The sequence below is a fragment of the Hippopotamus amphibius genome, chromosome 13 (genome assembly GCF_030028045.1).
Source record: "Hippopotamus amphibius kiboko isolate mHipAmp2 chromosome 13, mHipAmp2.hap2, whole genome shotgun sequence".
In the NCBI taxonomy this organism is placed as follows: domain Eukaryota; kingdom Metazoa; phylum Chordata; class Mammalia; order Artiodactyla; family Hippopotamidae; genus Hippopotamus; species Hippopotamus amphibius.
The window spans coordinates 35,611,878-35,636,592 of NC_080198.1; the positions used below are offsets into that span (position 1 = coordinate 35,611,878).

The 24,715-nt window shown below is 58.9% G+C and overlaps 2 protein-coding genes across 7 annotated transcripts in view; one reads left to right on the forward strand and one right to left on the reverse strand.

Moving 5' to 3' along the window:
- The first annotated feature begins 94 nt into the window (after positions 1-94).
- Positions 95-8,275, forward strand: BAP1 (BRCA1 associated protein 1). 6 transcript variants are annotated; one of them, XM_057706511.1, is made up of 17 exons: positions 95-271; positions 370-399; positions 509-563; positions 1,543-1,675; positions 2,055-2,174; positions 2,739-2,800; positions 2,886-3,028; positions 3,304-3,382; positions 3,823-3,946; positions 4,242-4,389; positions 5,052-5,236; positions 5,670-5,803; positions 6,299-6,777; positions 6,892-7,052; positions 7,324-7,467; positions 7,550-7,622; positions 7,839-8,275. In XM_057706511.1, exons 1-17 carry the CDS (start codon positions 235-237, stop codon positions 7,970-7,972), a joined length of 2,241 nt encoding a protein of 746 aa, XP_057562494.1. In that variant the 5' UTR covers positions 95-234; the 3' UTR covers positions 7,973-8,275. The 6 variants fall into 6 exon arrangements, with proteins under 6 accessions (XP_057562494.1, XP_057562495.1, XP_057562496.1 ...); XM_057706512.1 differs by having other exon boundaries at positions 7,324-7,416; XM_057706513.1 differs by having other exon boundaries at positions 3,877-3,946.
- A 1,469-nt stretch (positions 8,276-9,744) lies between these two features.
- DNAH1 (dynein axonemal heavy chain 1) overlaps positions 9,745-24,715 on the reverse strand; it is a 75,065-nt gene continuing 60,094 nt past the window's right edge. Inside the window, exons 52-77 of the mRNA XM_057706130.1 lie at positions 23,852-24,043; positions 23,357-23,467; positions 22,367-22,552; positions 21,756-21,947; positions 20,073-20,240; positions 19,792-19,983; positions 19,498-19,629; positions 18,913-19,038; positions 18,146-18,265; positions 17,874-18,023; positions 17,590-17,750; positions 16,559-16,784; positions 16,227-16,422; positions 15,764-15,915; positions 14,895-15,091; positions 14,504-14,648; positions 14,080-14,238; positions 13,865-13,996; positions 13,304-13,474; positions 13,035-13,214; positions 12,790-12,966; positions 11,992-12,162; positions 11,703-11,833; positions 10,999-11,350; positions 10,444-10,678; positions 9,745-9,884 (exon numbers count right to left, since the gene is read on the reverse strand). Coding sequence (XP_057562113.1) covers positions 9,763-9,884; positions 10,444-10,678; positions 10,999-11,350; positions 11,703-11,833; positions 11,992-12,162; positions 12,790-12,966; positions 13,035-13,214; positions 13,304-13,474; positions 13,865-13,996; positions 14,080-14,238; positions 14,504-14,648; positions 14,895-15,091; positions 15,764-15,915; positions 16,227-16,422; positions 16,559-16,784; positions 17,590-17,750; positions 17,874-18,023; positions 18,146-18,265; positions 18,913-19,038; positions 19,498-19,629; positions 19,792-19,983; positions 20,073-20,240; positions 21,756-21,947; positions 22,367-22,552; positions 23,357-23,467; positions 23,852-24,043 — 4,476 coding nt within the window. The 3' untranslated portion in view covers positions 9,745-9,762. The remainder of the gene's footprint in view (positions 9,885-10,443; positions 10,679-10,998; positions 11,351-11,702; positions 11,834-11,991; positions 12,163-12,789; positions 12,967-13,034; positions 13,215-13,303; positions 13,475-13,864; positions 13,997-14,079; positions 14,239-14,503; positions 14,649-14,894; positions 15,092-15,763; positions 15,916-16,226; positions 16,423-16,558; positions 16,785-17,589; positions 17,751-17,873; positions 18,024-18,145; positions 18,266-18,912; positions 19,039-19,497; positions 19,630-19,791; positions 19,984-20,072; positions 20,241-21,755; positions 21,948-22,366; positions 22,553-23,356; positions 23,468-23,851; positions 24,044-24,715) is intronic.

A 24,715-nucleotide genomic window follows, 5' to 3' on the forward strand; every position in this document is an offset into this window, starting at 1 on the left:
CCGCGCCAGCGCGCGCGCGTCTGGAGTCGAAACTGCGGAAGAGGAGCCCAGAGGCGGGGCGGCGGCCGTCGCGCACAGGTGACGTAGTGCCGCCGGCGCGGGCGGGTGACGCGTCGGGGCCCGTTGTCTGTGTGTGGGGCAAGGGGGCCCCGGGGGCGGCGGGGGCTCCCGGCGGGGGGCGGCGGTGGGTCGCGAGGGCCTGGACATGGCGCTGAGGGGCCGCCCCGCGGGAAGATGAATAAGGGCTGGCTGGAGCTGGAGAGCGACCCTGGTGAGGAGGGGACCGGGCAGGCCGGGAGCTGGGGAGGCCGGGTGGGTCTGAGACGCGCCTTTCTGACCACCACCCGCTCCTCTTGTCGCCCCACCCAGGCCTCTTCACCCTCCTGGTGGAAGATTTCGGTAAGAACCTCTCCTACCCGCCGGGATCAGGCTGTGGGGGCCCACTCCTGGGCCATCGCTCCACAGCCAGGGGCTGCCCTTCCCGACTTCTTTCCTTCCCTGATCGCAGGTGTCAAAGGGGTGCAGGTGGAGGAGATCTATGACCTTCAGAGCAAATGCCAGGGGTGAGTGGCTTGACGCCGGGGCCATCTCTTACACCCCGAGGGCTAAGGAGGGACCCGGGAGAGAGTACTCCTCAAGGGAGTATCAGAAGCCCCAAATTGTAAAATCTCATGTAGGGAAGCATCCCTCCTCTTTGGGTGCTCTCCTGGTGAAGCTGGTGCTGTGTTTTTGTTTCTCCCAGTTTTCCCTCAGCACTTCCCTTTATGTGGTAGCCTCTTCCCCCTGATACAAATTCTAACTATCTCTTGGATTAAAATCAGCTGCCTTTTGTGGCTTCCAGCCGGAAACCCCCTTCTCTCGACTCAGGTCACACAGTGCCTTTTGTGCAGCTATAATTTATTAATGACTCCCTTAATGTGCCGACGTGCCAGGGGTTTTAATCCCCACACAGGGGTCTCATATTGATTGGTTGGTTTGTGGCATCTGACAAGGACTCTCCAGGATGACCAAGGTCAGGGTCTTGTCTTGGTGGTCCTACAGAATAGAGGTGTGGAGGAACTGCTGCAGTGAGTGAACAGAGAAGTCTGCTTTTATTTCCCAGGGAAGATGGGACTGATATGGGTGTTCATTTACTTCCCTGACTGCACTGGGACCCAGGCCCTGGGCTTCACAAGTGAGAATTAGTGTTTACATTCTTCATTACGTTTATTGTTCTCGCTTACCTTCTGTTCCTACCCGGTCCTGAGCCATCGGTTCCAGCTTTTCTTTTCTTATCCCAGAACCATAGACTTAAGGACACTGGGCGGACTCCCGGAGCACCACAGCCAGAGGCTGATGCTTGACTCTTGCCTGCAGCGGGCTTCTGGGGTGTGAGGGCTCAGGGCAGCTTTGGACAGTGTTGGGAAGAAGCCAAGGGAGAGGTGGGATCACAGGAAGGGCACCCGAGTGGTAGCGCAGTGCAGAGGAATAGGGGAGAGGAAAGGGAATGCGGATTGCCTCCCTCCACTTGACTGGTCTAGCCCTGTCCCTTACTTTTCCCAGCCCCGTGTATGGATTCATCTTCCTGTTCAAATGGATCGAAGAGCGCCGATCCCGTCGCAAGGTCTCTACCTTGGTGGATGATACGTCTGTGATTGATGATGATATTGTGAATAACATGTTCTTTGCCCACCAGGTCTGCTGGGCTCTGTGTTCTTTCTGGAGGGTGGGATGCTGCCATTTTCTTTGCTTGGAAAGTGGAAGCGGGGCAAGGCAGGAGGAGGAGATAGGCAGATACCACAGGTGGTAGTTACAGAAATCCCTTGGCAGAAGGAACTGAGCTCTTATTCATTAAAAAAAGGGAGTCTCTTTAGAGCAGGGCGATATCTGAGTTCATTCTCCATGTCCCCAGACACTGATGGATACTTAGTTGAATGAACAAATGTTGGGTAAAGATGAGGGGAGCTGATGCGTATTGTCCAGATATGACTGTCCCTCTCTAGGTCCCCATTCCCGATGAGAATGGGGTTGGGGTGAGACATGCTGTGTGTGGGTGACTGTTCTTTGTTTCACAGCTGATCCCCAACTCTTGTGCCACTCATGCCCTGCTGAGCGTGCTCCTGAACTGCAGCAGTGTGGACCTGGGGCCTACCCTGAGTCGCATGAAGGACTTCACCAAAGGCTTCAGCCCTGAGGTAGGCTGCAGTGCCTTAATCCTGGCTCACAGCTGGCTAAGCAGATCTGACCACCAGACCTGCCACTGGTAGTGCCACCACACGGCATTTGGCACTGTGAGGGTTCTTCAAATGATATTTACATTATATTTGACCTGTAAGTTAATTGTGTAAGGCAATTTTTTTAAGGCCTAATTGTCAGGAAAGGAGACACACCTGGCGAAGGAAGGAACATTCCTTAAGTGACACCTTAGTAGGACTTTATCAGCCCATGTTGTTCTCTAATGTCCACCAATTACTGAGACAGACCTGGGGAAGGAAGGAACATTCCTTAAGTGACACCTTTGTAGGACTTTATCAGGCCATGTTGTTCTCCAGTGTCCACCAGTTACCGTGCAAGGCCAGTAGAGCCCATCTTTTGGAGGCTCCAGAGCTCTCTTCTGCCCCCACTAGGCCTTCAGGAGAGTCTGCCTGTGCTTCTTCAAGTTCCTGGAATGCCTCCAGGCCTGCTCTCCTGATCTCTGTTGTCCACCTGAGACCCAGCTGAGAGGTTGCTCTGATGTGGCCTTATTTTCTTCCCTCTAGAGCAAAGGATATGCGATTGGCAATGCTCCAGAGTTGGCCAAGGCACATAATAGCCATGCCAGGTGTGTGGGAGCTGTGGGAACTGATGGGGGTGGGGGCAAGGAAGGGGGTTGTCCCCTTCTGGGCACTGACTGTGACCTTCCCCAGGCCTGAGCCACGCCACCTTCCCGAGAAGCAGAATGGCCTTAGTGCTGTGCGGACCATGGAGGCATTCCACTTTGTCAGCTATGTGCCTATCACAGGGCGGCTTTTTGAGCTGGATGGGCTGAAGGTCTACCCCATTGACCATGGTAGGCACTCTGAGTTGGGGGCCTATTGGGTTTCTCTGCTTACCTCCTAGGGAGCTGGGGCTCAGGGTCCTCAGGTGCTTGGGACCCAGTGTCGGGGGTGGGGTGGGGGGGGTAGGGGTGTTGAGGACGTGGTTCTGGCTGGATGGCACCCCGCACTGCATTGTCCAACTAGCCCCTGACTCTCTGGCTCAACTGCTCTCCATCCTCCTTCCCACTACTGCCCTGCCTGAGCTCAGGGCTTCCTACCTGCTGACTTCTCATCTTGGTTTCCCCAGGGCCCTGGGGGGAGGATGAGGAGTGGACAGACAAGGCCCGGCGGGTCATCATGGAGCGTATCGGCCTCGCCACTGCAGGGTAAGGGCCCTGTGCCTGCCCTACCCTCTGGAGCTGTGCCCCCATTGGGAGGGACACAGAAGAGGGAACCAAGGCAGAGAGAGGCCAGATGGCTTGTGCAAGGCCACATGATGAATCTGGCAAGATCAGGATTAGATCTTGGGCCCCTAACTGCTTGCCCTGTTTCCCACCCAGGCTGTGTGTGGCCTGCTCCAGGATAGGCTGGGAGGGGCAGGCCTTGGTGGAGCCTGGGTGGCCCAGGTGTGCTGGCTCACTTCCTGACAGGCCCCTCACACGGTTTGTTGAAGGCGCCAGCTCAGGTGCTGCTGCCTGCCTGTTGGGGTGGGGCCTGTACCTGTGGCTGCAGGTGTGACTTCAGGGAGCCCTGCCAGGATATCTGCCTCAACCTGATGGCGGGGCCGGGGCGAGAGCTGCTCTCACGGCCACGGCTGTGACTGCAGGGAGCCCTACCATGACATCCGCTTCAACCTGATGGCGGTGGTGCCCGACCGCAGGATCAAGTACGAGGCCAGGCTGCACGTGCTGAAGGTGAACCGTCAGACAGTACTGGAGGCCCTGCAGCAGGTGGGTATCCCTCCTGCCCGGTCCCTGCCCAGCCCAGCCACCCGCTCCTTCCCTCTACTGGGGCATCTGTCTCTGACTCCCAAATTACCCTTCGTTGTGGATCTGGGCTTCAGTTAACCACTCCTTTCCTTTGCTCCCTTTGTGGGAAAGGTGGTGGGGAGGAGAATAGCCTCTGAAAGGAGGTTTAACTGTTTTATTTCCCTTTAAATGAGTGAGTAGAGCCAAGGCCCTTAGCTGTCCAAGGTAGAAGCTAGGGTCTGCCTTCACTCCTCTGCATCTTGGATTTTGATTTCAGCTGATTAGGGTAACGCAGCCAGAGCTGATTCAGACCCACAAATCTCAAGAGTCACAGTTGCCTGAAGAGTCCAAACCAGCCAGCAGCAAGTCCCCTCTGGCACTGGAAACAAGCAGGGCCCCAACGGCCTCTGAGGGCACCCACACAGGTATTGGAGTCTCTCATGGGCCTCAGAACCACCCCCTCATAGCTTGATGTTGGAGGCCCAAGCAGAGCAAGTCTTTTTCTTTTTTTTTTTATATTTATTTTATTTTTGGCAGTGTCGGGTTTTAGTTGCACACTTGGGATCTTCGTTGCGGCCTGCGGGAACTTTGCAGCTCACAGGCTTCTCTAGTTGTGGCGCATAGGCTCAGTAGTTGCAGCACGGGCTTAGTTGCCCTACCAGGGATCGAACCCATGTCCCTGGACCATCAGGGAAGTCCCCAAGTCTTTTTCTATGGAGGGACTTGAGCAGTGGTTCAGAGGCCCTTTGGAACATGGAGGAAGAGCATTCCCTCCATAAAGAAAGGCACCTGTAAAGGGCTGCCATTACCACAGGCCCCCAAGCCTTCTCTCTAATGTATATTCCCTTTCTGCTTATCTTTAAAAGCTTTTTTCTTTCTGCCTCCTTTTCTTCATCTTGACCTTTTCCTGTCTCACTGTGGCCTCATGACTTAGAGCTTGTTGACTCTCAACAAACTGTCTCTGCTGTTCTTCTCTGGGAAGGAAAGGGGAACAGTGCTGTGTCCCAGGATTGGGGAGACAGTGGGCTGAGGACAGCTTTTCTTGAGGGTCTGGCTGAAAGTCCTGCCTGTGCCCTCGCCCTCACAGATGGTGTGGAGGAGGTGGCTTCTTCGTGCCCACAAGCCCCGACCCACAGCCCTCCCAGCAAACCCAAGCTGGTGGCGAAGCCTCCAGGGAGCAGCATCAATGGGGTCCCCCCCACCCCCACTCCTATTGTCCAGAGGCTGCCAGCCTTCCTGGACAATCACAACTATGCCAAGTCCCCCATGCAGGTAAGCGGGCAGGAGTCCCTCCAGGAGTCTTTGGAGAAGCTGCAACAGGCACTTTCCTCCGGTGTCATTGGTGTTTGACCTCTGTCTTGGGCCTAGGCAACCAGGTTCCTCTAACACTCAAAAGCCCCCACAGTGGCAGGGGTTTAGGGAGGCAGACAGATCTCCTCTGACTTTAAATTCAGTCTCACAGTTGTGGGGCTAAATGTTTAGGGCACGGGGTTGGGTTCTACTGGCAAAATAAATGCAGGTGTTTCAGGCACTCTGTTTCTCTTAGAAGCCCTGTGTAAGCAGGTAGTGTGGGTGGGCTCTGGAGCACCTGGAGGGATTCAGTGGACTCAACCTGGAGAGCCACGTTGGCTTTCTGGCTGTGGGTGCTGTATCCGGCCTGGGTTGGCCAGCCCCTGCTCATGGCTGCCCTGGGTCTCTGCCCCAGGAGGAGGAAGACCTGGCAGCAGGTGTGGGCCGCAGCCGAGTTCCAGTCCGCCCGCCCCAGCAGTACTCAGATGATGAGGACGACTACGAGGATGATGAGGAGGATGATGTGCAGAACACCAGCTCCGCCATCAGGTCAGCCCCAGCTCTGTCGGGCTGCAGGCTGAGTGCTGCCGATCCTATCTTGAATCTTCCAGCCCAGAGAATGCCCTTCAGCAGATAACACTGAACGCCTGCTGAGTGTGGGGCGTGGGGGAGGCGGACGTGAAGGGGCTGACTCCAGGTCCCAAGTTTTTGGAGGGCTTGGGGGAGGGCTGTGCGCATTTAACCAGACATCAAGGCATGTCCTATTGGGAGGTGGCCTTTTGTCTAGGCCTTGAGAGATGGGGTGGGGGGTGTCTTTGCTGGAAGATACAGCATTGGCAAAAGGCCAGAAGTGAGGCAGCTGGAATAGAGGAGGTGTCCTTTGAGGACACCTGGCTGCAGCTTTTGGCGCTTGGCATGGCCAGGTCAGGCTGCTGGAGCTTCAGGGTCAGTCCCTGGAGGCCAAGTGTGTTCAGGTCATTCTGGGCATTGCTGGATGTGGTCACCTGGCCCACTCCCTTGGCTTACCTCTCCTTGGCCCCACAGGTATAAGCGAAAGGGACCAGGAAAACCAGGGCCGTTGAGTGGCTCTGGGGACGGGCAGCTGTCGGTGCTGCAGCCCAACACCATCAACGTCTTGGCTGAGAAGCTCAAAGAGTCCCAGAAAGACCTCTCGATTCCTCTGTCCATCAAGACGAGCAGTGGGGCCGGGAGTCCAGCTGTGGCAGTGCCCACACACTCACAGCCCTCACCCACCCCCAGCAATGAGAGCACGGACACAGCCTCTGAGATTGGCAGTGCTTTCAATTCACCACTGCGCTCGCCTATCCGTTCGGCCAACCCCACGCGGCCCTCTAGCCCCGTCACCTCTCACATATCCAAGGTGCTTTTTGGAGAGGACGACAGCCTGCTGCGTGTTGACTGCATACGCTACAATCGTGCCGTACGAGACCTGGGTCCTGTCATTAGCACAGGCCTGCTGCACCTGGCTGAGGACGGTGTGCTGAGTCCCCTGGCGCTGACAGGTGGGCCTGGGGCTGGCTCATTAGCCTCTCGGTGGCATACTGAGGAGGGAGGTGGCCAAGTGATCACCACATGTCCTGCACTCTGATGGGTCTTGTCATGCCTTCTCTTCCCAGAGAGTGGGAAGGGTTCCTCACCTTCCATCAGACCGAGTCAAGGCAGCCAAGGGTCTGGCAGCCCAGAGGAGAAGGAGGTGTTGGAGGCCGTAGATGGCAGAGAGAAGCCTGGGCTGGTCAGGCCTAGTGAGCCCTTGAGTGGGGAGAAGTACTCACCCAAGGTGAGCCCCTCTGCAGCTTTCTCTGCTAATCCTGACACGGGAAGGGCCTAGGGCACCTGCCCTGGTGCTGGGTTGCTGGTTGGAATTTTCACGTGAAGGGTGGTGGCTGAAGCGAGGTGCCGGGAAGCCTGTCTGGGTGGGGTAGCAGCAGGGGCCTTGATAAGATCTGGGGACTGTGGCTGCTCGTCCTTGCCTCTAGCTGCCTGCTGGTAGTGGGGTTTGGGCGCTGGCCAGCCCCCCCTTCATGGGTGCAATTGCTGGGTTTTGGCAGGAGCTGCTGGCACTGCTGAAGTGTGTGGAGGCTGAGATTGCAAACTATGAGGCCTGCCTCAAGGAAGAGGTGGAGAAGAGGAAAAAGTTCAAGGTGGGCCCTCTCTCCAGCTGCCTGATCCTCTGCCTGCCTGTCTTCCCAGAGGTGCGACCTGCTGGGGTCAGCTGGTGGCTGCTCTGGGGAGATGGCTGCAGCATCTTCATGTCTTCATCCTTCTCTCCCACAGATTGATGACCAGAGAAGGACCCACAACTACGATGAGTTCATCTGCACCTTCATCTCCATGCTGGCTCAGGAAGGTGAGGGTCTTGTTGCTGCACCTTAAATTAACCCGGCAGGCCCTGCTCAGAGCCCTGGCCCTGAGGCCCCTTCCTTCAGGCCCCTGCCAGGGCTTGAGAAAACTGGTCTCTGGGAGGGCCGAGAGAGCCTCAGCTCCTGACCTGAGGCCTTGACCAGTTGAGCGAGTGGCTGCTGGGCTTCCAGCCACCCACTCAGGGACCCGCGCCTCTCTGCAGGCATGCTGGCCAACCTGGTGGAGCAGAACATCTCGGTGCGGCGGCGCCAGGGGGTCAGCATCGGCCGGCTCCACAAGCAGCGGAAGCCTGACCGGCGGAAACGCTCGCGGCCCTACAAGGCCAAGCGCCAGTGAGGACTGCTGGCCCTGAGCCTGCCACTCACTCTTGCCGCGTGGCCCTCACCAGGGCCCTCCCTTGCCCCACGCCCCCTCTCCCCAGTATTACTGAATAGTTCCAGTCAGAGAGCCCAGATCCTGGGAATGGGAGCCAGGCCGGGATTCTCTGCACTGTGCCTGGGCAGGTTGGCCCCGTCGTGCTCTGGAAGCAGCAGCCAGAGGTGGGGCACAGCGAGCTGCTGCAGCTTCCTCCACAGCCGGCTGTGGAGCAGCAGGACCTGGCCTTTCTGCCTGGGCAGCAGAATATATATTTTACCTACAGAGACGTCTATTTTTCTGGGCTCTAACCCATCTTGCCACCACTGTGTTGACGTAGTCAGCTTCCTGACTCTGAGTTCTCTCCTGACAGCTGTCGTCCTGGAGGGCTGAGGTCGCTCCTGAAAGGTCACAGCTGGGGGCCAGGTGGGCATTGGGCCCTGCTGCTCTGGCCCCAGTTGTCCCTGTTGTGAGGAAGCCAGGTCTGCTCTTCATTCCTCCCAGGAGAGCTCCAAACTCAGGGACCTGGCTGTTGGACTAGACTGGGAGTGGGGTGTTCCAGCAGGGGTGGGATGAGCAGCCTGGTGGGGTCCCATGGCCTGAGCAGAGAGAAGTGTTTGTGCTGTTTGGTGGCCTAGCTCCAGCCAGGCTCGTCAAGACTACTCTCTGTGGCCAGGCCCTGGGCTCTCTGTCTTCAGTGTTGTGGCCCTGGCAAGGGGCCTGCCTTGGGCTCCTGGGCTCATAGGAGCCTGTGCCCAGCCCCTCAGTATTACCATGTCTCCCTCTTCTTAGAGACAGCAGACAGGGCTGCTTGCAGGAAGCTGGCACCACTCAGCTCTCCCTGCCATGCCAGCTTTCTCAGCTTCTGCAGGGCACTCAGGGTGGGGGACAGCAGGACCAAGACAACCAGTTGGAGCCCCCATATTCCCAGAGGACCTGATGCCAAGGGCTCATGGGCCCAGCACTGCCTCTGGAGCTCAGGCCCCAAACAGCCCCATGGCCTCTGCCATGTGGCTTTGAAGGTGATCCAAGCAGGCCCCTTATGTGTACATAGTGACCGGGGTGGGGGGCAGCTGGCAGGCACGGCAGCTGCCTGCCTGCACTAAGCATAGCCCAACCCCTCTGGCCCCTGTAAATATTGGATTAATGAATGAATAAAACTCTCCTAGAAAATGAGCCTTCCTGTGCTTGCTGGCCTGAGGTTTGTAGGCTAGGGCTGCAGTGGCAGTGAGGACCTAACCAGACCTCCTGTGCCCAGGGCCCCGTGTGTGACCTGAGAGGTAAGGGGAGTGCGTTCTCAGGCATTCAGCCTTCTGGGGCAGTGGGTCTTGGGAGCCTAGGCCTGGGATTTAGGGCTTGAACTGAGGAGGGGCTTCGGGTGGGCTGTGGAACCCAAGAAGTTGTGTGCAAGGTGTACTCTGGGAGGAGAGAGCCATGGCTTTCACCAGATCTGATGGCTTTGCAGCCTGGAGAGATGTTGGGGCTCAGTGGAGGTGGCAGCTCTGCCTCTAGTCCTGCCTGGTACGCTGTCTCTGGAGGGGCCTTGGGACCTGGCAAGGCTTACCTCTCTTCCCTTGTTGCAGGTCAAAGCTGCCACCTCTGCCATTCTCCCGCCTGCTAACCACATTCTCTCTTGAGGCCACTGCAGCCTCTCACCCCCACCGTTTCCCTGGCAAGTGGGGCCTGCAGAGGGGGCCTGGTGTAAGCAGCTGAGACTCGGCTAGACTGCTTAGGAAATGCAACTTTAATGGCCCCAGCCCTTCTGTCTGGGTCTAGTAGTCCAGGGCACAGATGAGGGCCACACCACGCTTTATCCAGTGTCGCTGGGGCTGGTCGGTGGGAATCTCCACAGCAGTGACGTAGTTTGTAGAGTGGCCTGTGGTTGATAGTGTTCCTGGAGCAGGCAAGAAGGGGGAAGGCTAAGTTGTCTGCTTCAGCTAGGGCAGGAACAGGGTATAAAGAAAGGCAGTGGTCTTGGCAGACAGAGCTTGGGACAAGGAAGGGGACCTGACCCAAGAGGAAGTCTGCCTGGGGAGTGTGGCCAAGCCTCAGGCCTGCCCTGGGTTACTGCACTGACGATAGAGGATGGGAATGGGAGAGCTGACACCCTTGCTCATTCCCTGCTGGACCCAGTCCAGGCCCACCCCACCTCTCCAGGCCCCAGTTACCCCCTCGGGGAACTTCCATTGGCAGGCTGGGGCTCCCAGGACCCAAGGTGGGTCTGCTGAGGGAGGCAAGAGGAGGGTGAGCTCAGGGGCCACTCCCCACAGACTAAGCCCAGCCCCTGGGCATCACCCTGCCTGCTGCTGGCCCAGCTCTGTCCCAGCGTAGTCAGTCTCAGGAGTGCTGACTGACCTCTGTCGGCCATCCTGTTCAGCTAACCTGGGTCAGCCTAACTGGCCCAACCCTAGGCCCCCACCTGTGGTGTGGGCTTCCCACCCTGGGCCCCATACCAGCACGGGTCAGCGTCTTGTAGATGGGGCACAGGTAGAAGTCCTGGTCCTGAACCTTGCGGTTGGGCGTCGGCAAGAGCCAGATAACGGCCATCTCTGTGTATAGCTCCTTGGGCCGAGATTCAGCCAGCTGGAAGTCCAGAGGGTCCCATCGGGCACCTTCCAGGAAGAGTCCGTGGATGAAGCACCCCTCTTTGGGCCTTGTCTTGAGTTCCGACACTGACTGGCGCATCACCTGTGGTGGGCACACAGATGCCTCGTCACATATAAACACCCAGAATCTGGGTTAGGATTTGGGTCAGGAGGCATAAACTCCCTCCTGAGGGCTCTGCCTGCCTGCCCCAGCACCTGCTGTTTCAGCTGGTAGCCTACAGGCTGCACCCTGCCCCTAGGGATTTCCCTGGGGCTTATGATCTCTTTTGTCCTAACTCTCCCTGTCCTCTAACCCCCGCTCGGGGGTCCCCTGATTCTCCCAGCCAGCTGTGGCCTCAGTACTCCTCCTGCCTGGGCCACACCTCAGCCTGTCACCTGACCTGGCCCTGGCTGAGTCCAGACCTTGAAATCGAAGGAGATGGTATCGATAGAGGTGACAGACTTGCGGGCATAGTTTTGCAGGGTGCCTGTCAGGAAAGCCTGGGGGAAGAAAAAGCCACTAATCCAGAAGACGGCTGGGATGCCCTCGGAGGTCCAGGTCTGCAGGAAGTCCAGGCGCTGTAGCAGGTCCATGACCCATGAGGACAGTGGCTTGAGCGAGGGGTAGGCCTTGGCATTCCAGAGCTCGGGCACAGTGTTGTTGTACAGGCTGGTAGCCATCAGCTCCAGCTGCGAGGACATCACCACCAGCCCCTTGAGTGCTTTAAGCAGGTCTCTCAGCGTCTGTGAGATCACTTGCAGCAGCCGGTTGTACCTGTGGAGCCAGTGGCAAGGAAGAAGGCAGTAGTCCAGGGCTGTGTGGCCATATCCACACTCCCCAGTTGTAGGCCATAGGCAGAAAAACAATGGAAGAACATAGGGGCTAAGAGCATAGAGTGGGTTCGGGTGGCCTGAGTCCCAATTCCAGCTCTGGCTGTTAGTAAACGTGTGACCTTAGACAAGTCACTTAACCTTTTTTGGGCCTTGGTTTACTTATCTGTAAAATGGGAATGATAAAAATGTGGCTGAGTTAGAGGAGGGTTTATAGCACTTGGCGTAGCTTTTGCTGTCATTTCTCTATAGCCCAATGGCCCACTGACTCAGGGCTGGGGGTAGTGGGGGATTACCGAATGACCTCCTGTACTAGCACCGTGTTCATTGACTCTTCATACAGCACAGGGTACTTGGTCATCACCCACTGCAAGTTGATGGGCTCGGGCAACTTGAGCAGAATGTCCTGGGCCACGTCCTCCACTATCTGTGGGGGCAAAGGGACACTGAGGGTCAGAGCTGGCCCCCATTAACCCTGTAGGAGTCTACATGCACAGAGTGCCTTCCCACAGGGGAGCAGGCAGGATGTTGGGTAGGAGACTGGTCCTGCCCACCCATTGGGCTCCTTCCCCTGCTGCTACTGACCTCCTCCCGGCTCTGGCCGCCTGCAGAAGATGATTTGGGTTGCAGCTGGACGATGGTGCCAAGCAGGGTGTAGGTCTCATTCTGGGCGAAGGTGATATTGGCGTTGTCATGCAGGCCAAAGATCTCAGGCATGTCGTTGAGTGGAAGGCTCTTGATGTAGGAGAGGTAGCCCTGGAGGGTAGGAGAGCCACGACTGAAGCCCCTGCCCTGCTCTACCTCCAGCCTGCGGAGCGGCCCTCCAATTGAGCACATCCCCTACTCATCACCCCTGGTTGCAACCTTTATGCATCTTCCTCTTACCTTTGGGACTCCATGGCCTCTGCTCCCTCCTAGCCTCCTTCTCCCCACTCCCTAGCTCCCTGCTTCTTCATTCAGCTGCTCAAACCTGTCATAGCCTCTCCTGCCGCAGGCCCTTTACACTGCTGACACACACTCTGGGGTGCTCCACCCAGCCCCTGCCTGCTCCTCACACATCTTAGCTGCAGCATCATTTCCTCAGGGACCCCTCCCTGACTGTGTGGTCTGGGCTGGTTACTGCCTCTCCGCCTCGCCTGGCAGCCTCAGAGGAGCTGCCCCTCTGCCTCACAGAGTAATTACTCTCAGGCAGGAGCTGAGAGATAGGAGTTGGCCTCTCCCCACAGAGCCTGAGCTTCAGGGCTATCTGTGGGATGGGTCAATCAACGAAAAGGAGCTTCTGGCCGGTAGGGGCCACGACTCCCAGCACCCAGGTGTTCACAGCATCCCAGGACCCCGGCCTGGCAGAGCGCCACCTCAGGCACGGCCTGGGTGTGTGCTCACGTTGAGGTCGTAGGTGGGTTGGATCTGGTGGTAGACACCCGAGGCGCTGTAGCTGTGCTCAGGGAGGAGCACGGTGGGGCTGTAGAAGTCCTCCAGGATGTTCATGATGCAGCGGCGGTCCCAGTCGTCAGTGACGCGGCCCCCGTAATTGATCTCCCCTGCCGTGTACTTGAGGACCTACAGGGCGGGTGGGTCAGGCCCCCACAGGCACCCAGCTCCCCATCCCCAGCCCATCCCCAGCCCACCTTGTAGGGGACGTGGTCATACTCGTCTAGGAACATCTTGAGCTGGCTGATACAGATGCGCAGGTCCCCGTCCGTGAACTCATAGGGGATGTTGAAGCCCAGGGGCCCAAACTTACGACGCTCCAGGGCATTCCCATGGAACAAACACAGAGACAGCAGCAGGGACTTGAACTCCATCACCTGCCAGAGGTGGAGGCGGGGAGGAGGGACATGAGGGGTGGGGATGGAGATGGGGCAGGTTGAGGGGGCACGTGCCAAGTGTGTCTCACCTTGTGACAGGAGTTGAGGAAGTCATCGCTGAGGCTGCTGTAAGACTTGAGCAGGTTGGCCTTGACCCCGCGTGGCGGCTCAATGGTCATTTTGGAGCCTTTCTGTAGGATGGACACTGGGAACTTGTTGCTGGGCAGGCTGGTGAGCCACAGGCGGAAGTCCCGGTGCACCTGGTGGCCATGCTCCATGTGAGCATTGAGACCCGTACCTGGTGGCTGCCCCGACACCAGGCTCCCTCCTACCCAAGGACCCCGGGCCACCCTCAGCCTGACTCCACACCCCTGGGTTGGGCCGGGCCAGGCTCCAAGGACCACTGGTAAAGAACATGGGCTTTGACAAGTCCCCGGGTCCCCCATCTGTGCTGGGTGACCTTGGGCAAGTCACTGGTAGCAGTAACTTGAAGGGAGGCATTGGGAAGATTAACCTAGTTGATGTGTGTTACATATGTCACTTGCTGAGTGCCCACTGTGTGCCTGGGGTGGGCTGGGCTGAGTGCCCTGTGGGATGACCTCATTTAGCCTCACCAGTCCCGGATGGACGTGTTGACTCCCGTGGTGTACCTTGTCGGGGTTGATGTGCTCCATGAGGCGCTCCAGGACTGGCATCCAGCTCGGTGCCAGGTGGCAGTTCTGAAAGAAGACCCACTTGCCCCTCTCTATGGAGCTGCACATCATGGCTTCTGCCCGAGGGCCCTGTGGGGGCAGGAGTGCTGAGTGGTGGGGGACCAGATGGCCCAGCCCACCAGCCCCCTCCTCCCCCACCCCCCTGCCCTTACCTGGCCCTGGCCCAGGGAGATGGCAGAGAGCTTCTTGGAGAACTTCATTTCTTCAGCAAACTTGTAGAGGTCAGCAGCGGGGTCAGTGCCAGGCGACAGCACAAAGATGAGGGGCGTGGTGGAGTTGGAATCTTTGAACACCACCGACAGGTTGGCTGTCTGCAGGGCAGGGAGAGATGCTGGGGCCACCTAGAGCTTCTCTTCAGGGGCAGGCGACCTGGATGATGGCGGGGGGGGGGGGGGTCCTGGGGCCCCCAGAGTGATCCCAGAAGGGCTTCCTAGTGGGACTTGGAACCTCCCAAAGCCTTTTGGGGTGGCTAGGGGTCCTGGCCTGACCAAGGCTGCAAAGTGGTCTGTCCAGGTGCAGCCAGGACCCTGGGGCCCAGGGTGGGGGTTAGCCCAGGCGCCGGCTGACAGCACTTGCCTGGGGCTCAATGAAGCGTGGCTCCAGGTTGGTGGCCACAAAGTCCTGCATGGCATTGGTAACCTTGTCCCCACGTAGGCAGCGGAGGACCAGCAGCTTCTGGAACTGGTCCAGGTACTGCTCCCAGATGCCAGGCAGGGGCTCCCTGCAACATTGCCCATGTCCCCCTGAGGCCGACCTGTGGGAGGGCACTGGCCACAGGGTCCCTGCTTGCTGGACAGCAGGGGAGAATGGGGCATCCAGGGGTACATGGCTGGGGGCACGGGAGACATGTAGTCACAGCTGCAGGGCAACCCTGGGTGGCCCCTCAGAGAAGGCTCCAGGGCAGACCTGTTCCTGAGTCCCGCCCCCTGGATGTGCCCACCCTGCTGTGCCCTGAGTCCCAGCTCACCGGTGGGGCTCAGGGCTGTCAAAGATGGCCCGGAATTCTGACAGATGCTTCACAAAGTCAACAGCGAAGGAGGAGAAGGCTGGCAGGTTGGAGAGTGCCAGGATGTCTCGCCAGGCCCGGTCTGACAGCCATTCTGGGGCAGGGTTCTCACTCATGAGTGGGACGGAGCCCCCGGACAGGAGGTAGCGCCACTCGCTCTGAGAAGAGACAGGGCAGGCTAGTGCCCAGGCCCTGAGGCCTGCCTCCAGCAAGCGCCCCACCCAGCAGTGCCTCCCCTACCATCCTCAGCCAGAGAAATGGAGTTCCCTTTGCGGGGGGGGGGTGGGGGGGGTGGAGGGGGCGGGGGTTGGACAGGTATGGGTTAGTGTCACCTCTTTCTCTTTCCCTGGCTGTGTAACCTTCGGCAAAGGATTTGACCTCTCTGAGGTTTCCTCACTTGGAATGCAGGAAGAATCAGAACTCTGCTTTCTAGGGGTTTCGTGGGTGTAGGTCAGAGGACAGTTGTGAGACCAGCACCCGGCACACAGTGAAGGCTCACGCATTGGTGGCTGTCACTCTCAGTGCTTTCCAACGCACCACAAAATACCTGGGGCTCATGAGACGCTGAGCTGGGAGGCTCAGGACTGTCTCTGCTCACCAGCACTCTCGAGGCTCTGAGAACACCTGTGCAGGGGACCTGCTGGGCCACGGTTAACCCAGGGCCTCCTGGCTGTTTTTGAGCAAGGAACTGTGTTCCTGAGGCCTCTGCCCAGCTGCTCTTGCTGTGCCCTCGTGCTTGGCCCTCCCTCTTCTTCCACCCTGTTTTCCTGGCCCGGCAACAGGGCAACTCCTCAGGCCGTCTGTCCTGGGCCGGCCCCTCCATCACGCACCTGGTCGACCTTGCCCTGGTCCATCATGATGCGGGCGCACAGCAGGAAGGCAAACATCAGCTTGTGCTTCTCGAAGAGGCTGCGGCAGACGTTGCTGTACAGGTTGTAAGTCAGGTAGCGATTGATGTTGGCAATGCGCTTCTTCAGGTTGTCTGTGGGGCAGAGGGGTGACGGCGGTGTGCGGAGAGGAAGGGAAGCAAGATCCGCAGGGCCCGGCCCAGCCCAGCCCATCTCCCCAGCAGCCACACGGGCAGTCTGGGCACCCCCTTGGGCACTGGCTCCAAGGAGGGTAGGAGGGGTACGTGTGCTTACATAGTGTGAGTCTGATGAGGGTGTGTACAAGTGAACATGGGTGTAAGTTGACGTGTGTGTGCCTGCTGTGGAAATGCATCCAGATGTGTCACATCTGTGCCAGGGTAGAGCCTGGTGTTTGTGTCAACATGTGCATCTGTGCCAGAGCTACCTGCCCTCTCTGAGTTGGCGATGCCTGAGAGGAAGATGTTGAGAAACCACTCGAGGGAGTACTGGTACATGGGGTCCACGTTGGCCAGGTCGGACACACAGAAGAAGAGGATCTGGGTGCGGACGGCCACGGGAATGTACTCCATTCGCGTGAGGTCAATATCCTTCTCCGTCTGCTCTGCAATCCTGACCTTGGCCTGGGGGAACAGTACCGGGGGCGGGGGGTGCTGGTCAGGCTCAGATAGGTTGGCACGAGGCAGAGGTGGGTGGGGACGGGGGCAGGCCCAGGGCAGGTGGGGAGAGACAGGCAGGGGTGGGCAGGCGGTTGCTGACCTGGATCTCAGCAGCCTTCATCTTGGACGCCTCCAGCACCTTGATGAGCTCCATGTCATCCACGGGGTTGCCCTCGGAGGAGCTGAGCCGGTACAGGATCTGGTCTTCAATGTCCTTCAGTTCCTGGCGCATCTTGGCATTACTGACAATCAGCTGGTTCTTGGCTTCCTCCAGGTCAGGCCGCTCCTCGGCCACTACCTGGCCCAGCAGCTGGTCCTTGAGGCCGCTGCCAGGGGAGGGGACGTTATGTCTATGACACCTGGTGGGCCCTGGAGGGCCAGCCTTGAGCCTGCTCACCTATCTACCTGTGCTCCTGGGGCTCCAAAGAGCCCAGCATCCCTGTTGGTGTCAGCCTGGGAGACCTGGCCTCTGTCTCAGGCTGCAGGGCTAAGGCAGAGCCTGGCTTCAAAGGGGCCGGGCAGTTCAGCATGTAAGCAGCTGAGGTCTCTGAAAAACTCCCTCTCAGCAGGAGGGGGCTGTGGGTGATGGGGAGGGATAGGACTTAAGGGTGTTTTCACCCCTTGGTCTGTGGAGAGGTTCATAGTGGCCAATGGCGTGAAGGCCTTAGCACTCTATGTGGGTGGCCAGCAAAAGCCATAGTGCCTGTGCTTAGGGCAGCAAGGGCAGGAAACAGGGCTTGGGTGCAGGAAGCCAGAGTATGTCCCCCACAGGGCTCCAGGACAGCTCTGGGGGTGAGTGCTCAAGGGCTCAGCAAGGGCTGTGGGGAAAGGGTATCTGGACAGACGGACAAGGTGGGGCTAATGCTGGCCAGGGAGGCTGAGGGAGAGGCTCCTGCCCAGGGATCAGGATGAGCTGGAGGGGTGGAGTTTCTTAGGTGGAAATGATGGCAAGTAAAGGGAGTTGGTGGAGGGGCTAGAAAGACCTGAAATGCAGAGTGCCTGGGAGGAAGCTGGAGCAGCCTCTGAGGGGGAAACCTACTGAGTCTCCGCTGGGGTGGGTGCGTGGCAGGGGGCAGCCAGGCAGACGGAGGCAGAACTGATGCTCGGGGGGCCTGGGGACCGAGGGCTTACCTGGGCGACAGGGTGAAGTTGATGAGGGTGAGCTTGGTGGAGATCTCGGGCGTGTAGTGTGGGTTGGGCAGCTTAGTGGTGATGTACATCCTAAAGTCCTCGTGGTAGGGGATCACCGTGTCTCCCAGCTTCAGCACCGTGTTCCCCTGCTGCTTGTATGTCTGTGGCAGGTGGGATGGGCAAGCGCTGTGGCTTGGGCTTCACCGGGGAGGCAGGGGAAGGGGGCTGCCCTCGCGCCTGTCTGGGCCGCCAGGCCACCCCCACCCCCAGCGCTGCAGGCCCACCTGCTTGAGCAGCACGGGCTCCAGGGCGGGATCCAGCTCCTCGCCCACGTTCTCTAGAAGGCAGGGCTTCCCAAAGCGGATGGCATTCTCCATGCTGCGCAGGAAGTCGCGGTCACTCAGCTTGAACACATCCAGCCCACTGTCCTTCTCCTGTGGGCACGGGGGGGTGGGTGGGGGCCACAGGGTCTCAGAGCCAGCCTGAGGCTCAGCCACTCCCCCTGCACCTGCTAAGCCCCGCTGGTGGGGTGGCGGCACCCGGCAGGTGGGCTCACCATGTTCTTGATCCATTTGTTGGCCTGGCTCTGAGGGTCAATGAAGTGGGTCCAGCGCTGGGAGAACTGGTTGATGACCCCGTTCTCCACGGACAGTGTGTCGTTGGGGAGGCCAGCGATCTGTGGGGGACCAGGCTAGGTCGGGGGTCTCACACCACAGGCTCAGCTGGGACATAAGCTACTCCCAACCTTGTGCTTTGGCTGTGTCTCCCTTCTCCTCACTGCACCCTCTTGAGGGTGGAGGGCAGTGCACAGGTTTCAGCCCCCAGGACTTGTCTCCGTCCTTTTGGCTGGCTCCTGACACACCCTCCTTCGCTGGCCTCTTGTTCCTCTTGCCTATTGAGTCCTGGCTTCGTCAGACCATCTTCACAGAGCCAGGGGAGCCCGTCGGCCCTCCTGGCCCGTGGGCATGCTCAGCCTCTGCCCACAGCCTCTTGGTTCTCTCCTCACACCAACTCTGCCTGTCCGCCAGGGTCTAGTTTGGACACGACCTCTTAACCCTCACTCTGGACACTGCTCTCCCACCCCACCCCGTTTCTCATAAGCACCCCTTGACCTCTCTGCCCGCAGTTAGCCAGCATCTGTGCCACTCCACTCAGCTTCCTCCTCTCCTACTCGCCAGCCTCTGACTGGCCCCAGGCGGGTTCAGGAGAGGCATCTCTAAGCAGACCCAGGAAAGAGGGTGGGAGAGAGATGGGAGACTCCTGGCCCAGCCCCAGCCACACTGCAGGCCCAACCCGGTTGCTCCAGTCCCCCCGGATGGGCACCTGCCATGAGCGGATCTTCACAGGGTTCCCCAGCGTCCCAATTAGCGTGGGCTCGGAGGTGTGTGGGACATGGTGGGTCGTGAGCTGCTTGACCCAGCTGTCGTAGAGCACCGTGCGGTACTGGCCCTGGGGAGATGCCAGACTCAGGGCCATCCCACCGAGACAGCCGCAATGCCCTCCCATGTCCCCCTGCATCCCAGCGCTTGGCAGTTGTGCACAGAGGTCAGAGCTCAGACATGAAGACGGAGGCCTGAGCTCTAGCCCCACTTTGGGGAACATCCTCAGCCCCTTATCTGTGAAACCAGGGTAACAGCAACGATGCCCACCCTCAGGGCAGCTGTGAGGACTGAATGAGAGGCACACAGCAAGCACGGAAGTGGGAGCTCACACTCCCCTCTGGAAGGCCGGCCCCGCCAGGGTGGGTTTTCTGGCTGTTTTGTGAGCTGTCTTGTCCCCACTGCCTGGAACAGCATCTAGCTCAGACAGGGCACCTGATAAGTGCTTGTTGAATGGGTGAGAGCAGAGCCACCCTCAGGCCACCCCTTGCGGAGGTGAGGCCTCAAGGCGGGGCCGGGGGCTCCTTACCGTGAAGGGGCCCAGGTAGGCCACAAAGCCGGCAGCCACCAGCACGTCCCCGAAGATGTTGTCGAGCATGTGTTCCAGGTTCTCCACTGTCTCCTGCCAGCGCACCCTCTCGTCTGACAGCCCGTTGATGAGCTGCAGGGACAGCCCAGGGGGTGGGCTCTGGGAGGCTGGGCCGGGGGCCTGCGTGTCCCTGCCTGGTGCAGTCCACGAGGTGGCCGGTGGGGGGGTGTGTGGACAGCCACCCTGGGACCCCCGCCCCCCCAACCCAGGCCCTCCCCAGAGCGGCGTGCGCACCTTGTCGGCCCGGCCCAGCCGCTGCTCGCACTGCTCACACTTCAGCTCCAGCTCCTCCTTCTTGGCGATGCATTCTCGGTACTTGGCCTGCATTGTGGCAATGCCATCCTCCACCTCGTGTAGGCGCTGCTTCGCCTCCTCCAGGATCCTCTGTGTCACTTCCAGGTCATCCTGGGCCTCCCGCAGGGCTTGCTGCAGGCAGAGGGCGCAGGGCCAGCTTGGCTGGTGCCCGGAGGAGCCCACGCTGCCTCCCCTGCCCCCCAGGTCTACCCAGCCCTCACCCGCTTGGGCTCCACAGCCTTGGCCACGAAGTGGTACTTGTGCATGGCGCGCACCCACTGGCAGATGGAGGTGCAGGCCTTGGACACCTTGGCGATGGCGGCCGGCTGGAACTCTTCATTGTCGATGTATGGCTGGATGGCTTTGATCACTGCCTCCCCAATGTTGTCCTGGGGATAGGAACCATGGGCTCAGGGGGCTGCTTCCCAGGGAGGATAGAGAAGGCTCTGCAGGGCTGAGGAACACCCTGCTCCTGCCTCTATGCCCCATGCAGGCCTCAGTACAGGTGTCCTCCCTGGGGAATAAACACGACCCACAAAGGCTGCCCAGAAGAGGAACTTCTGTGTTCCAGGATTTCAAATAATACGATCAGAGATTTTTCTTCCTCCAGAAATGACACAGCCTCAAGATCTTAACCCTGGTGGTGCAGTGCTTAAGGCTCCATGCTCCCAATGCAGGGGGCCGGGGTTAGATCCCTGGTCAGGGAACTAGTTCCCGCATGCATGCCACACCTGAGAGTACGCATGCCACACCTGAGAGTTCGCATGCCACAACTGAGAGTTCGCATGCCGCAACTAAAAAGTCCACACACTGCAACTAAAGATCACACATGCTGCAATGAAAATCCCGTGTGACACAACTAAGACCCAGCACAGCCAAAATAAATGTTAATAATTATTAAAAAAGAAAAAAGATCTAATGATACACAGGCCCCATTTAAGACCCATTTAGAGACAAGGGCTGCGTCCTGACCGATGTGGAGACAAGTGAGTGGTTCTGATGCCCAATCAGGCTCACGTTCAAGTGTAATAATCCCCACCCCGAGAGCTCACCATACCCTCGGAGCGCTTGTCCTGCGCTGGGAGAATCCAGCCTTGTAGTGCAGCATGAGCCCAGGAATCCGTATTGTTCATGAGCTCCCAGAGGTCAGAGCGTGGGGCCAGGGGAGCCTGAGTGCTGGCCGTGAGCCTCCTGATTTGGGCTCAATAAGAGGCATGGGAAAGCCCATACGGAGCCCAGCTGTCACTGAGACGGGCCGTTGTCTCTACCCTCCCTGGGATGTGCCTAGGGCTCCAACACTGACACCTGGTGGTGGTGGGTGGCCTGTGTGGGACTAATTTCTGGGCTGGAAAGGGGCCTGTCAAGAGGGCTGGGGGCTCTAGGCTGACCTAACCATAAGCAGCCCCATGAGAACACATGTCCATGTGTTCCAGAGAGCCCCAGATAGACAGGAAGACAGAGAAATCCAGAGACAGACAGGTTCCAAATCTCAGGTACTAGAGCTAAGAGAGAGGCGATGGTTGAGCAGCCAGGGAAGGTCTTGGCCAGTACCATGGGGGTTGCGGGGAGAAAAGGGCAGGAGAGAGAACCTGTGGAGGCTTGGAGTGACTGTGGGTGATGTCTTATGGGCATGGAGGCTTCCCAGGTCCTGATTTCCTCAATACCCATCTGTTGGTGGGTCTGTCTGTTGCCCCCACCAGCTGGAGAGCTCCTCTGGGCCAGAATCTGGTCCCATCAGCTCTGTGCCCACAGGGCTGTGTGTGTTGCTGGCAGAGGGAGACAGGATGGAGGCTCTAGCGCTGAGGGGAGAAGGGACTGGTTCCTCTCCCTGCTTCTCTGCCCTGCTGGGTCCTGCCCTCCCTCCCTCACTCACTCGCAGCTGGCCAGGTGCCTGGCATGCTCACCTTGTCAAACTTTAAGAGGCTCTCCAGGAAGCGGCCAGGGTCCTGCAGCAGCCCCTTGCCTGGCTCCCAGTAGTCATCCACCTTGGCGCCAGGCTTCTCTCCAGGGACCTTCTTGGGCTTGATGCCCTTCATGATGCACACAGCTTCTATGACCAGCTTCACTCCTGGGGGCGGCCGCTGCATGGCACGCACCTGTGGGCCCGGCCAAGAGCAGCGAACGGGGAGGTCCAGCACGGAGTGGGTACCCACAGGCAGGGACAGCCGCCAGACAGGTGGGCCCCACCAGCCAAGTCCCTACCACTACAGACAAAGGGCACGCCCGGGGGTCCCCTGAAGTCTGCCTTAGCTTATGGCAACCACTGCACCCCCATGTACCCAGGCCTGGCCGCTCACTTCTCAGGGCCCAAAGCCCTCCTCATGCAGCTGCCCGGGGCCCTGGGAGCTGATACAAGGAGGTAAGGGTAGGCAGCTGGGTTTAAGCCCGAGTTCTGCCCTCATCTCTCAACACATGACCCTCAAGGGATCTGTAGAGGAAGGGCCTGGGGGCCAGGACCCAAGAGGGCACCAGGGAGGGATGCTAAGAGAAACCTGGGAGGTGCCTAGCCACCCACCTCCGTTACATCATTCTTGTTGAGGTTGCGCAGACTGGCCAGGGCTGCATCCAGGGCGGGCAGAGCCTCATCCAGATCCTTCTGGGCATCGTCAGCAATAGCTTGTGCCTTCCTGGCCTTCTCATTGGCCTTGATCTCCTCTGCTTGCACTGAATTCCGGGTCTCCTCAGCAATGGTTGTGTCCACCTAAGGACCAGAGGTAGGGAGGGCCCAGTGGTGGCCAGTGTCAGGGACAGGTGTGCCACCTCCCCTTTCTCCTCTCTGTGTCTCAGTCTCACCAGGTGGAAGGAAATGAGGGGTGGGATGCCCCATTCTCCAAGGACCCTCTCGGCTGTGACAGCCCGTGGAGATCTGGGAGTGCTAGGAGCCCCTTCCAATCCTGAGTGCTCATCGTGGGCCTGGCATGGGGCTCAGGGCTTTACGTGCTTGAGCAGTACTGCCCCATGGGCAGGACCCCCTAAACCCACAGGGCACCTCCATGCAGAACAGAGAAAGGCGCTCCCCTCCCACAAGTCACTTTCTTTCCACCTGCTGGAAAATGTTTCAGGCCACTGCCTTTGTAGAGCAGGACACGACTGTTTCTGCCAGAAAGCTGCCATCATGAATATGCAAATCTGCAGAGGCTGCTTTGAGGACCAGCCCTCAAAGGTGGGCCCTTGTGTAGACTCAGAAGAGCTCAGAGGGAGACTCAGGCAGACTCTGCACTGCTGCCTGTGGCTGCCCTGCTGCTCAGGCCGTGTTGTGATTACCAGCTTTGGATTTATCTGTCCTGCTCGTCACCATATCCCCTGCCCAGTGCAGCGCTCAGCATGGCACAGGCTCTGAGCAAGCATTTGTTGAAGGAATACATGACTGAATGAGAGAGCTGGGCACCGAGAAGCTAAGCAACCTGTGACGCTGGGCAGCTAGGGATCTTGTGGTTGCATGCGGACACGGAGCATCCTCAGACGTGGTCAGCTGTCAGGGAGGGGGCCCAGGAGCACCTCCAACCTTGATCTGCTCCATGGTGAGCGTGGTGTCCTTGGCAGCCTCCTCCAGCAGGGGGCGCATAATCTCCAGCTCCTCCTGCATCTTGGACACGTCCTCCGAAGTGCGCAGCAGCTGGCGGGTGGAGGCACAGAGAGGAAATCAGGTGTGACGGGGACCAGAGAGCGCGCTAGGCCTGGAGGGGGCAGGGGAGAGGTCCCTGCAGGGCTGCCCTCATTCACGAGTGAGAGGCTGTGGCCGGCAGCTTCAGCGCCCCCAGGTTGCCCAGTGGATCCCAGAGGAAGGGAGCAGTCCCCCAAAATCTTTGGGGTGACCTGCTTTGGCCTTACCCTCGGCCAGCAGCTTTTGCTCTTTGGTGAGGGAGGAAGCCACCCATTTAAACACTGTGGGCTGGCAACTGAAAAGGCCAAGCTGGGCCTTCCGGGCCTTCAGGACTGAGACTGAATGGGCAGAACCACGGGCAGCTGGCCATTGCCCACAGGCCCCAACCCGGCCCACCTTGTCGAGGCCACTCTTCATGCGGTTCTTGGCGGTTTTCAGCTCCTGTTTCTTCTGCCCAATGAGGATGGAGAAAATATTGAGCAGCTCCAGGTAGCTCTTGGGGGTCACATAGTTGTGGCGGGCCAACTCGGCCAGGTACTCGACACACTTCCTGGCCACCGATTGGTGGATGTACACGCAAACCTGAATCTGTGAGGGAGGAGATCACTGATGCTGTAGAGCCCCCAGCAAAGATGGGGCACCGGGGTGCCCTTGAAGCCACTGAAGCCTGGTCCTGGGGAGGGAGCCACGTTCAGGGACCTCATGCCCCTCACACTCACTCTCTCCTGTCATCCTCACCACCTCCAGGTAAAGGTCACCTATTCCGCAGACAAAAAATCCCACGACCCAGAGAAGTCAAGGGGCTTTTTCAAGTTCACACAGTTGTCAAGGGCAGAGTTCACTTTGAACTTGGACCGAGGCGTATCCCAGCTCTTAGCCCAGTGCCCTTATCACAGCCCCTATGACCTGCCTCTCTCGGAAAGCTCTAAGGTGGGGGAAGAGAGGGCCCGAGGCCTCAGCAGAACTGGGCAGAAATGGGCTCACCCTATCTCTTGCCCCCAGGTGACCATCACCCTCTCAGGTTGGACCAGACAAATCTAACCCCCTCCCCCCGCCCCATCTGTGGTCTCTGGGTTGTATCAGGAGGCTCTTTTTGGTTTTGATCTGGACCTTTTTTTAAAAGTACTTATTGAATTTGTTACAATATTGCTTCTGTTTTATGTTTTGGTTTTTGGGCCCCAGAGGCACGTGGGATCTTAGCTCCCCAACCAGGGATCGAACCCGCACCCCCTGCATTGGAAGGCGAAGTCTTAACCACTG

Coding starts and splice junctions, on each gene's coding strand:
- BAP1 (XM_057706511.1), top strand. CDS start 235: ATGAATAAGGGCTGGCTGGAGCTGGAGAGCGACCCTG. Junction 3,383..3,822: donor ATCGGCCTCGCCACTGCAGG/GTAAGGGCCCTG, acceptor CTGTGACTGCAG/GGAGCCCTACCATGACATCC. Junction 5,804..6,298: donor AACACCAGCTCCGCCATCAG/GTCAGCCCCAGC, acceptor TTGGCCCCACAG/GTATAAGCGAAAGGGACCAG.